The sequence below is a fragment of the Felis catus genome, chromosome A2 (genome assembly GCF_018350175.1).
Source record: "Felis catus isolate Fca126 chromosome A2, F.catus_Fca126_mat1.0, whole genome shotgun sequence".
Taxonomy (NCBI): Eukaryota; Metazoa; Chordata; class Mammalia; order Carnivora; family Felidae; genus Felis; species Felis catus.
In genome coordinates, this window is record NC_058369.1 from 65,143,777 (window position 1) to 65,156,720 (window position 12,944).

General features: G+C 49.4%; 1 protein-coding gene across 5 annotated transcripts in view; it reads left to right on the plus strand.

Moving 5' to 3' along the window:
* SPATA48 (spermatogenesis associated 48) overlaps positions 1 to 8,921 on the plus strand; it is a 56,263-nt gene extending 47,342 nt beyond the window's left edge. For 3 of the 5 annotated variants that reach the window (XM_045052110.1, XM_045052111.1, XM_023250148.2), the window contains 2 exons: positions 3,286 to 3,393; positions 3,631 to 5,576. In XM_045052110.1, coding sequence (XP_044908045.1) covers positions 3,286 to 3,393; positions 3,631 to 3,781 — 259 coding nt within the window. In that variant the 3' untranslated portion in view covers positions 3,782 to 5,576. Of the gene's footprint in view, positions 1 to 3,285; positions 3,394 to 3,511; positions 3,534 to 3,630; positions 5,577 to 8,686 lie in introns of those variants that run through there. The other 2 variants (XM_023250150.2, XM_023250149.2) reach the window with 2 other exon arrangements.
* The last annotated feature ends 4,023 nt before the right edge of the window (positions 8,922 to 12,944 follow it).

Genomic DNA, 12,944 nt, shown 5'->3' on the forward strand with positions numbered 1-12,944 from the left:
AGCACAGGGCCCGACGCGGGGCTCGAATTCACGAACTGTGAGACCATGACCTGAGCCCCCCAGGCGCCCCTCTACTTCTCTTATTTTTAAATGAGTTCCTGCTTTTCTCTGCTTTCCCTAAGTGGCAGAAGGGGGTCTTTGAACGTGGAACCAACCCAGAAGTCCACGCGAAAGCCTGCATAGTGTAGCACCTTGAACAGATGTCTCCTGCCCCTAGAAAATCATGTCACCTGTCAGCAGCAGGCCCGGGTCCCCCGGAGGCGACTCTCTTCTTGCCAGAAGGTCAACATGTGGCACTCAAGGTGGGAAAAAAGTCCCCTTGTGATATCCCTGAAAAGGGGCAATTTGAGCAGATTTAGAAGCGGCGTGGGTGAGGACTTTCGTTTTCAAATATTTGGCAGTGTATTGAGCAGCTGAATTCTTTTCTTAAGCCTAAGCGGCTTCTCTTTAATTTAGCCTCCTGGCTCATGGTTTGTTGTTATTGGATGTGATGTAACGTAACATTATGTCATTATTATAATGTAATGTCTAATACCACTTGGCGTCAATAACCCGTGCGCCACGAGGCACGTATAGCTGTATGATGTTTTCTATCTTCTTTCGATTGACAAAACCGTTCCCTTCCATCTTTGACTTCTTAACTGCTCTAATGGAAGGGCTATGACTTTAGAGGCATTTCAATTCTGCAGGTGTTTTTAGGGGCAGTGGAAAAAAACATCTCACACAGAGGAAGGGGATTTCCTCTGTAACATGCATGGAAGCTTTAAAGAAGGTTTGGGGGAAAGACGTACGCATGAATAATTCTGCCTCGGTTTTTGCTACCTCTCCCTGACATACAGCTACCCTTGAAGAAAATTCCAGCAAATCCTAAAGGGCACTTCCTAGAATTTGGCAACACTGATTTGATCACCCGAGTCCCTCCAACAGACCTGAAAATGCAACTCTGAAATAGGGATTTCCAAACCTCCATGCACAGCTTATCTAGAATTATCTAGACAGATTTTGAAGATCCCGATTCCCAAGTCACCTCCCGCCCTCCCCCTCCACCCCGCACCAGTGAAATCAGAACGTCTGGGGGCTGGGAGTCAGGCATGGGTACCTTTGAAAAATCCCCGTGAGTTTCCAGTATGTGGGGACATTTGGAAACCACTGTCTGAACATCTATATAGCTGGCCTCTGCTGGATAAACCTCATAGGCTCCACCTGCCGGGCTCCTATTTTAGAAATTTCTCATTGCTTTAAAATCTTGTATTTCAACTGAAATGAGTTGAGCCCCACCTAAGTGCTGAAGATCCTCTGGTTGCTTTCACATTCATTGAGTCCCTTGAATCCCGGAGGAGCCTTAAAGAGGTGAATGGTGTCCTATCCCTGCTGCAGGTGACCGGGCTGAGGCCCAGAGGGCTTCCCTCGCTGGAGGAAAAACTCACAGTTGGTAAAGGGGTACGTCAGGCTTGGAAGGGAGGCCCGGGTCCCTGTGCTTTTCCGTCACCTCATTTACCTAGTCTCCCAGGAACCAGTAACGTGTACGGTTTCTTCTGCTATTGCCATCGACGTAAATTCCCTTCACTCTGTTAGAGGGGAGATACCAAGGGGCCACACCACGACCCACGTCCAGGGGTTGGGGGGGGACACCCAGCATCTGCACTGGGAACCGCTACCTTGTCCCCACCCAAACACGTCCATAGCTGGCATCCTCACCCCCTCTCGTGGAGGAGGCAGTAAGCCTCCGAGAGATCCCGTCTCCGGTCCAGACCTGCGAGCTGATGGGCCGATTCCCCGGGTTCGAATCTGGGTCCTGACCCTCGGGCACACACCTGCGTCGCTGCCCCTCTCCGCCATCTGCCCCCTCCCCTGCCACTGTAAGACACAACGTCCCTGAAGCCCCGTGCTTTGAAATTTTCTCCTCAGGCAAATGGTTCCTGGACATCTCCTTTGGTTGATTGGGTTTGTGGGAAGGCCCCAGATGCAAGCAATGCGCCCGGAGGAACCGCTCCCTTGACCGGGACAGAGGCTCGGCATTGCATTGCGTCTGTGCATCCATCTAGAATGAGGGACCGCGCCAATGTCATGTCGCACTCTCAAAGGAGTGGCCCGGGGATGGGAAACGCCGCCGCCGAGTGAGCAGAAGGGCAACTGTTGTCTGGCCCTGTCCCTGCTCCCGGCACATCAGCGGTGGTGATCTCCCTCCCTCCCTCTAAGCCCTGAAAGGATGCTCGGAACTCGAGTCCACAAAGATCATGTCCTGTTTGAGTGAGAGCCAAGGTTTGCACACAGTAGGTTCTTGCTCCTTGAAATACAGTTTGTGTATTTATTTTTCAAATGTTTTATTTATTTTTGAGAGAAAGAACACAAGTGGAGGAGGGGCAGAGAGAGAGGGACAGAGGATCTAAGTACAGACTCAGTACAGACTGAGCCTAAGTACAGACTACAGCACAGAGCCTGACTCGGGGCTCGAACTCATGAACCGTGAGACCATGACCTGAGCTAAAGTTGGATGCTTAACCAACTGAGCCACCCAGGCGCCCCCTTGAAATACAGTTTAAATTCCCTATTGTCCCTCGCTCCTGAGGCCAAGGCCACAGGTCTTAAGCAGCAGGGGGAACTACACCCACACAGCCCCACTCCAGCCTCACCTCTCCCTCAGCAAATAATTTACTTAAAGGCACTTGTGTGCAGGGGCACCTGGGTGGCCCAGCCGGTTAAGCGTCTGACTTCAGCTCAGGTCATGAAGTCAGGGTTCGTGAGTTCAAGCCCCACATCAGGCTCTGCGCTGGCAGCTCAGAGCCTGCTTGGGATTCTCTCTCTCCCTTTCTCTCTGCCTCTCCCCTGCTCATTCACCCTCTCTCTCAAAATAAATTAAAGAAAACGAAATTACATGAAATCAGGAATGCAGTATAATAGCGACAAGAACATACTATTTTCAAATCACGATCATGTGTCTCCTAGTGCTGGAGTCAGCACGACAGAGTCACGTGTGGGGCACAGGTCGGCTGTCCTGCAAAGAACCAATGTCTGCCTTCAACGGGAGACAGCTCGGCCACGAATCATGTCTGTAAAATACATGCAAAGTTCAAAGACTAGGAAAACACGGGCTGGAAAGAAGTTTCTGCGGTCCTAGAGTAGGGCCACTATCGGGGCATCTCCAAGTCAGCATTTCCTGTTTGCCGGCCCGATTTCCAGCACCTTCCTTTGCACCTTTCTACTTGGGTGCTGGTGACAAGGACTCATTCACAAATGCCTGTTTTCATTCCCTCTCTCCCCCTCCCTTTTAACTCTTTCCTTCAGCTCTGCCAATATTCCAGGATACACCGGTAAGGTTCATTTCACAGCCAGCCACCCAGCAAATTCTGATATTCCATCAACGGCCCCATCGCCAGACTCAGAAGTGTACCGGTGAGTATTAAGTCCCATCACTCAGGGCATTCAGATACTCCGGGCGGGGCGGGGGAGGGTCCTCATTATGGTCGTTCCGCTAAAGAACAATTAACTACAAAGAGCAAATTTACATCAGGGTGTAAAATCCAAAAGACAGAAGAGTTCATTTCCCTGCTGTGGTGGCAAAAAGGAGCCCTGTAGGAAGACACTCCCACCACGTTAGGTAAACAGCAGGCCTTCCTCTTGGACTCACAGCTTTGCACACACACGACCCTCCTGCATCGACACCGGAACACGCCTGGGTGCATGGAACACACCCCGTGAGACGCACGTTCGCTTCCCCCGAATCGCTGCCTTCTGTTTCAGAAGAGACAACATTCTGTTGAAAGTCGACATATGGTTTTAAACACCGTTTCGCAAATTGAAAGCCGGAGACGTTAGATGGAAGGTTATCGCTGACCCTGTCGTTCAGAGCTGCCCGAGAGGAGCTGCGCGCTGCTGCTAGTTATGACTCAAATTTGAAAACATTTGATGGAAGTCCCGGCCTCGCAAACAGGATGACGGTTTTGAAAAATGCAAACTCAGAGGTCTTAACCAGGTCCAGTCGCTGGCTCCCGCAAAGAAATAAACTACCCCAGTAGGTCCCTGTGCGCCCTGGAGGCGGAGGGAGGCGGTGCTCCCTCGCTACCCCCCAGAGGGTGCCTTTTCTCCTTTTGGTCTTAGCAAACATTTATTGGGCATCTGCTCTGGCCCCAGGCGCTGTTCGAGGCACTGAGCGCATGGGCTGAACAGACACGAGGCTGGCTTTCAGGACCTTATGTGCCGGTGTGACCGACGGAGGGCACAGATGCCCACAAGTCACTGAGGGAATAAGATGAGTTCAGCGAGTGCAGTGAAGGAGAAAAGGCGGGGAGACGCCGTAGCCATGCCAGGACAGGGTGCTGATTTAGCTCGGCGGTCAGAGAGGGCTTTCTGAGGAGGTGACCCTCAGGTGGGAGTCTTCCTGGGTTTCTTACCTGTTCTGAAAGGCAGCAAGGGTAAAGGGACTCCTGGGCCCAGGTGGGCCGTTGGTATGGCTGTGTGCTAGTCCCCAGGAAGTCACAGGAGTTAGACCCAGTTTGCATGGAGCTCACGGGCTAGCGGTGAGCAAGAAACACACCGCTGGAGTCCGAGGATGACAAGTGTCACCACAGTCGTGTCCCTGACGTGGGTGAGCTCTTCCTCTCCACCGGGCTACCCAAGTGCTTTGTGCTTAACTGACCCACCTCCCCAACCCAGAAAGCCTGTGGGGAAGATGCTCTTGTTTTCCCGTTTTACGGGTGAGGAAAGGGAGGCAGACACAAGGTTCTAGGCGAATTCTAGGAAGGCTTCATGGAGGAAGGGTTACTTTGGACGAGGGCCCTTGGTCTCATAGATATTTGGGGGGGCAGGCTGCGTGTGGCAAGGCTGGCTTCCTCCAGGGATCCCACACACGAAGGCCCTCACTACACAACCATGGACCACAGGAGAGCCTCGTGTGGCCCTGTGTCTGAGGCACCCAGATCATTCCACACCCTGTGCACAGGACCCAGTTCCTCAGGCAGGGACCAAGTGGGGGACGTGCCTGCTGACACAGGGCTTCCTCAACTGATCTAAATTCTGGGTTTGCTGATTGCTTAGGCTCTGGGCCATCTGACGAGATGCATTTTGAAGGAGGACATTGGCTTTCTAGGCTAGTGTTTTGCATCCAACCAGTTTTCTCTCAAGACACATTTTCAAAGGTCACAGGTCCAGTTGCAAAGGCAGGACTGACAGAAATTGAGACAATTAGTGTAATTTTATTTCACTGAAGGGCCCAAGGAAGCAATGGCACAATTAAATGCATCCTAATGTCTGTCGTGAAGACGTAGCTCCCAGAAGGCTGGAAAAATACACCGTGTCTGAGCGGTTAATGACGGAGGAGAGGCCCGATGATGTTTTCCCAGGGCAATGCCAACCTTCCTCATCTCTGGCCTTCTTCCTTCAGGATCCACCTTCTCTCCCCAAACGTCTCGGGCCGCATCCCTGATGCCCTGTTGGTATAGCATGTTTCCACAGCCCCAGGATCTAGCTGTCCAGTGTTCTACTATGTCCCAAAGAAGTCTGTATTTCTTTTTTTATTTTTTTTAAATGTTTATTTACCATTGAGAGACAGAGAGACACCGAGCAGGAGCAGGGGAGGGGCAGACAGAGACGGAGACACAGAATCGGAAGCAGGCTCCAGGCTCTGAGTTGTCAGCACAGAGCATGACGCGGGGCTCGAACTCGCAAACTAGGAGATCATGACCCAAGCTGAAGTCGGATGCTTAACCGACTGAGCCACCCAGGTGCCCTGAAGCCTGTATTTCTAAGTGGAAAACCATCCTCCACTGTTACTGCTACTGTTATGACTATTTCTAGTGTCACCAGTGCTGCTCCTGCTGTTGCTAGTGTTACTACTGCTGTTGCTAATGTTGCTACTGCTATTCCTACTTGAGAAAAGAACTTGAGTCTTCGGCCACACCCTCCAGCCCAGGTTTAGGCCCCTTGCTGACCCCCCGAGAAACCCCCACACTCGCCCCTCATATCCTGCACACACACCACTGTCATCTTGCTGTCTCAGAGTGGGGACCGAGGACCCTCCGGGGCAGCTTCTCTGGGGTTCTTATTCTTGGTGTGCACAGAGGCTCTGGAGACACAGTGGCAGCACCCAAGGGTAACAAGGAAGCGACCAACCCCTGTTGGGCCAGGTGCCCAAATCTCCATCCCTGTGCCCACCCCTAATGGCTGTACCTGCAGGCACTGGGGCTTGGCAGTGCGGAAGCACGGTGGGGTGCTCAGATTTTACAAAGCACACTCTGGGGTGCCGGGTGGCTCAGTGGGTTAAGCATCTGACTTTTGATCTCTGCTCAAGCCCCATGTCGGGCTCTGCACTGACAGTGTAGAGCCTGCTTGGGATTCTCTCTCTCTCTGTCTGTCTCTCTCTCCCCCCCCACCCCCCCAAAATAAATAAATAAGCATTGAAAAAATAAAAATAAATAAATGAAGATAGAAAGCATTCTGTAACATGAGGAGGCACCCGTGATCAGAGAAAACCGGACCTTGGAGATTCTCCATCATGAAATATGTCCTCTCAATTTTGTGACACCATATGTCCTGTAACTTTGCTAGAACTTTCTTGTGGAAGTGCGAGTCCGGGTCGGGTCTCTGATGAGTATCTTGAGAACTGAGTGAGCTGACTTCCTCCTGACAGCGTCTGCCTGACCCTCTGCGTCTTTTCTGCTGTTTCTGAGAGGCCGCGTGCACACGGGCACGTGCCGGGCACTCCTGGACCCGGGCTCCGGCATGCACCCTCCCTGCCGGCCTGGAGCTCACCTCTGCTGCTGCCCCATGGGCGCCTGCAGCCCACCCCCAGGCGAGCCGGTCCCCTGGCCTCTCCCCCACTCCCGCGTCAGAGCCTTTTCTCCCACCAGGGCCTCCATCTCCTTCCCCCCACCAAGACGAGTTCTTTCTTCCAAAAGCTTCATCCTTCCCTCAGAGTGCTTGGCCCTCTCTAGCCCTGCCCCCCCACTCTTGTTTGGGGAGAAACCCAGCCACCACTCCCCACCCCAGCTCCTTCTTCCACCCCCTCACCCCCTCCCCCCACCCCCACCCCACCCCAGCCACCTCTGTGCTATAGAAATCAAAGATGTCCTCTCTGAGCAGGCATTTCTCTGCCCTCCTTCCTCTCCCTTCTAAGCTTCTTTCAGAGGGAAACACCCAGTCTCCCTTTCCAGTCTGCCTCCCGCACCCTCCCCACCCACTCTCCCTCACGCTCCTGCAGTCTGCATGCAGACATCACCAGTCAACCAAAATGCACCTGCCCCCAGATGGCAGGCTGGTTAAGACCACCAGGAGAGGAGGGGCCATGCACCCCTCGTGGTGCAGAGTTCCCAGTGGGAGACCATTGTGCCGGGTTGGGATTAAGTGAGCTAGGCCTTGAATGCCAATGCCAAGGGACTGATGTCCATGTGGTCCCGGTAACAGGTTTTGAGCCAGGTGTACAGGCCCCCAGCTGCATTTTAGAGTGATATTGAGATGAGACGCAGAACAGCAAGGAGGGAGAGGAGTGGACAAGACTCAAGTGCGGGAGAGCGCAGGGGTGGATGAGACGGGGGTTGTGAATCTCCCATTCGGAGAGCATGAGAACGCACATAAGGGCTTCTCCTGCCTGCCGCTTCCGTCACAGGGCAGCGTCCCCTGTGTGTTCCCTCATGCCGCAAGGCCACCTTCACAGAAGCTTGAGTTTGCACCCCAGCAGCCATTTTCCACGACACAATAAAAAACCATGACTTCACGATAATCATAGCTTGTTTTAAAAAGCCACTTTGGGTTGAGTTGCTGTGCGCTCCGTAACTTTTGCCACGTATGAACACCGCATTCTGTGTGTGTGTGTGTGTGTGTGTGTGTGTGTGTGTGTGTGATTCAAGCGGCAGCAAAAGTGACCCCGGCTGTATGCAGTCGTTCAAGAGAGTTGGCGTGGCCTGTGTCCACCCTGGGAAGACCACCTCTGGGCATGAACACTGATTGGGAAAGCATTGTTTGTGTAGCGTTCTACGTATTTAGTTATCTTCTTTCAATTCTTGCAACACAGAGAGCATTTTTCCCCGCTGGGTAAATGAGCCAACGAAGACACATGTGAGGTTGAGCATGTCCTGTGAGAGCAGTCAGCTTAACCCCGCTGGCAGGGGGAAACCGAATCCCAGCCCTGCATGTGGCCGGTCCCACCCCCGCCCTGAGCCTCTCCCCACGAGCCCTGTGCCCTCCCACGCCGCTCTCCCTGTACCCCTTCTTCATCTACCAACCTGCTTTCATCACAACCCACTTAACTCCTCCCTGACATAGACTGTGGGAGGGGAAGGTGGGGAGGACTTCCTTCCCCAGCCCAGAGAGGTGACTCTTCCTCTCTGTTCCTGTTGTCCCAGCCTCACCCGCACAGAAGCTTCGTGTTGTAACTTTTGATTACTTCCTTTTGACTACATTTTCTATATTCTTAGCTCCTACTGTAATTCTAGGCACAGAGTAGACTTTCAGTCGATGAAACTGATTGCAATGTTACGCACATAATGCAATAAATGAAACCGAAGGCAAATAAAGGAAATAAACGAAACGATGCACACAAGGATGAATCATTCCCAGTCTCCGTGTGCTCTCCTGACCCTCATTCTCCACCCTGAACATGTGTCTCACTGGAAAATAGATAAGGTTATGTGTTTTTATGTTTATCGTATAGGTCATTTTCTTTCTTTTTTTTTCCCCTGCCACCCTGTCACAGCATCTTACAGAAAGAAATGGCAGTTGACCTCTTCCGTCACCAGGCACCGCTGTCTCGAATGGTCACAACTGTAAAACCCTACAATCCCTTCAATAAGAAGGACAAGGAAAGTGTAGGCTACTGACAAATGCCTGCCCTCTGAATGGGACTTACAATCTTCAGCCTTGGGGAGGCACTGTGCATGGTGCAATGGGGAAATAAAAAAACCCAAGCATGTTCTGGGTGTGTCTGTAGAGGTCTGATGAAGTCTGGTGTTCTTTTCTGCCTGAGGCAGAGTGTCCTGGACCCCAACCTCAGTTCCTTGCCTGACCGGGGCTTGGAATGCCACCACTCCATGAGGGCAGCCAAGGTTTTTGGGAAGCCATCAGCAGCAATGGTTCTATTTCTAGAAGATTCCTCTTTAGAGTTGGAATGCCAGGCCTACCTAGAGGGTTCATGTCTTGACCAAGTTAATGCAGTGATTGTAACTGTAGAGCATAGATCACAAAGTTGGTTACCATAGACTATCCAATCAAAACCCCATATGTTCTGAATGGGAAAACTGAGTGGCTGGGAGAGAAAGTGGGGGTGTTCCTTCCATAGAGGGCATCACACGGGGACAAGATCTAGGATAAAGGACAAAACCATCCCTTGCCTGGCTGTTGTATTTCTCTTTCAGGAAAAAAAAAAGCAGGGGCGCCTGGGTGGCTCAGTCGGTTAAGCGTCTGACTTCGGCTCTGGTCATGATCTTGTAGTTTGTGAGTTCGAGCCCCACGTCGGGCTCTGTGCTGACAGCTTGGAGCCTGGAGCCTGCGTCCGATTCTGTGTCTCCCTCTCTCTCTGCCCTCCCCAACTTGTGCTCTGTCTCTCTCTATCAAAAATAAATAAAATGCAAAAAAAAAAATTATAAAGAAAAAGAAAAAGAAAAAGAAAAAGAAAAAGAAAAAGAAAAAAAGCATCCCCACAGGCTCCATGAGGCCCACGGGACAGCAGTGACCAGTCCCATCCACTTTAGGGTCAGTGTGTGGACCTTGGCCAGACAGAGCACCAGCTCCAGAATCACTCAAGAGTGAATGTGGGCCATACAGGACCCCTCCAGCCTCCCAAATGTAGTTTTACTGGTATACATGTAAAGTTTATTTATATCTGCCTACCCATATCCATAGGTCCTATCAAGAGTTTATGACGTGCTCTCTCAAATCTTAGCTCATTTGACCCTGCAACCCCCCGCAGCAGGCATTTTACAAATACCTTGCTACTTGATGAAACAAACAGAAACAGAAAAAAGGCGGGGTGTGTGGGGGGTGGGGAGTTCACCCTATGTTCCTAGGCTTTTCAGAAGGATTTTTCAGGGTTTCTTCCTGCTTTCTTCTTCCAAGGGCTTCTAAGAGACAGCACGTCAAGCAAACGTGTATAAGTTCTGCTCATTCCTTTGAAAAAGGGCAAAATTGGCTGTTTTTGTTTGGGGACGGGGTATTGCCTCGGTCGACCTCCACAGATCTGGATGTTGGCTCCCCAGACCCTCTGTGTGAGCTGCCGTTCCTTCCAGAACAGGCAGGAAGGCACGCATCCATTTGTCCTGGGAAGTTGACTTGCTTTCACAGAAAAGGAATGACTTCACCTGAACCTAATCTCGTGGCCTAATTATTCTCAGAACAAGCAATTCTGTTTGAAAAAAAAAAAAATCAGACCAAAACAGAAATCTTCATCTCTGGAAGATTCTCACCCAAACACACATGGGAAGGATTAGCCCTGTCCAGGAAATAGATTAATGCAGGTACCAGAGATTATGTTTTGTGGTAAACATCCCTGGCAGGCTATCGCTCAAAGTCTGAGGCACCTGTTTATTCTTCTGGGCCTTTCTATGGCAGAGCACCAGTGGCACCTGATCTTGGCATTCTGCAGGCTACGATAACCATTTCCATCCTCTACAGTGCAGGTAACCGGACACCTATCAGAGTGCCGAACACCTTCCAAGCTGCTTCTAGAACGATGCTGGCTTTGTCCGCAGCATCTTCAGGCAACAGCCAGCACGAGAGACGAGGAAGCACTTCTGTTTGCACAAAAACTAGCTCAGTCTGCTTTCTCATGAAGACAATTAAAATCCTGCTCACCACAGATCTAGAATCCCAGGCCAACATAGAAATACCAGCTGCTAGAAACTCCTAGCCTGTGCTTGTGAGGGTAAGTTGTATTATTTGGGTTTCCCTGGTCAGAGTTCAGTGGAAACTCATAAAAATCAAGGGCAATGGCTTCAGGGATAGTCACCTGCTCTTCAAGATCTGAACTCTGGTCTTGGATTATTCTGATGCACTGGGAGCCAACATATCTACACCTGCTTAGATGAGCCATTTCCCTTGGCTCCCTTCCTTACAGCACAGGATGCCCTACATTACTCTCCTGGCTTTTATCTATCCCCAGGGATGGACCAAACGCAGAGAACCTCGAAGTTTCCATAAAACTTAGGTGGCAGAGAATGTTCAAAAATTTTAACTCTTTCACCCATAACAGAAAATGCATGCTAAAATGCCCATTTTAGAAGAAAAGGATATGACAATTATAAAATATTATAAATACATTACTCAAGCTCGATAATATGAAAAGTATGATACCCATGATAGAGGAGAGGAAATCTAGAAACAAATGGATAAAGAAATTATGTTAACCCCCCGAGCACAGGATAGATTTGTTTGGATAGATGATATTGAGACAACTGTATAGAATCAAAACAGAAAAATAGATCCATCCAGGTCCCACCCATAAGTCAAAAGTAAGTTGTGCCCATAAATCAAAAATAGAGCTTCAAATGGGTAATTTACAGCCTGGAATTTCAGGAGAATTGGTTTATTAGGTAGAGGAAAATTTTTCCAAAGACCACTGAAGCCAGAAATTATGAAGAAAAAAAAATAACTACTTTAACTTAAAAAAACACCACCAAAATCTTTTCAAGAGAAACTTGTTGACAAAATATGTCAGACAAAATTCCATATCCTCACTGTAAAAACAGTCCATGTTTAGGGAACGAGAAAGACTACACCAATAGAAACAAGGCAACCAAGGCAAAAGACATTAACAAGTACATTAAAAAAATAAGAACTATAAATGGCGGGGTGCCTGGGTGGCTCAGTCAACCAAGCGTCAGACTCTTGATTTTGGCTCAGGTCAAGATCTCACAGTTTGTGGGATTGAGCCCCACGTCAGGCTCTGCGCTGACAGTATGGAGCCTGCTTGGGATTCTCTCTCTCCCTCTCTCTCTGCCCCTCTCCTGCTCACACACTCTCTCTCCCCCTCAAAATAAGTAAACACTAAGAAGAAAAGAAACATAAATGGCCAATGGGCAAAGAAATATTGACACTTCAGGAGTATTAGAGAAATGTGGTATTTCATTTTCCACCCACGGATCAGTACTGGTAAGAAAAGACCCATAGCTTTGCTTTCTGTAAGTAGGACTTGACAAAGCTAAGCCCCTCTCCAGAGGGCCCTCGGCAAGATGTTTCCAGAGTTTTCCAAGTGGCCAAGGTTCAAACTCAGCAATTTTCCTTTTAGGATTTTGTCAAGCAAGTAATTACGCCAGTGAGCAAATATGTTTATATAAAGATATTGAAAGCGTGGCAACTTATGACAGAGAAGAATTAGAAACAACTTCATGCCAATTGAGAGAAAATTTAATAAATTGTGCTACATGAAGAAGCTAAATATACGTGTTAAAAAGACAGTGGACGTCTATATTATCATGGAAATATATACGTGCAATTATTGGTACCTGTAAAAAACAGATTTTACAGAAGGGCGCCTGGGTGGCTCGGTCGTTTAAGCGTCTGACACTTGATTTCAGTTCAGGTCATGGTTTTGCGGCCCATGGTCTGAGCCCCACGTTGGGCTTTGTGCTGACAGCTTGGAGCCTGCTTGTATTCTCTCTCTCTCTCTCTCTCTCTCTCTCTCTCTCTCTCTCTCTCTTTCTCTCTGCCTCTCCCCTGCTCACGCTCTCTCTCTCTCATAAATAAACAGTAATAAATAATTTTAAAAGCATATTTTACAATAGTACATATTTAATTATCTCATTTTCATTTTAAATGGCTATGCGGAATAATGTGGGGAGATGTAAAACACATTAGTAGTAATTCTGTATTTTTATACTGTTGTAGTGACGTGTTTCTTGAAAACTGGAAAATTTGAAAAGTTGTAAGACCCTATCCCTAAAACTCTCCAAAACCCCTTAAAACAGAAACTGTGAGAATTTTTCCTTTATGAATTTAGTACCAGGAAGATATTTGTCCCT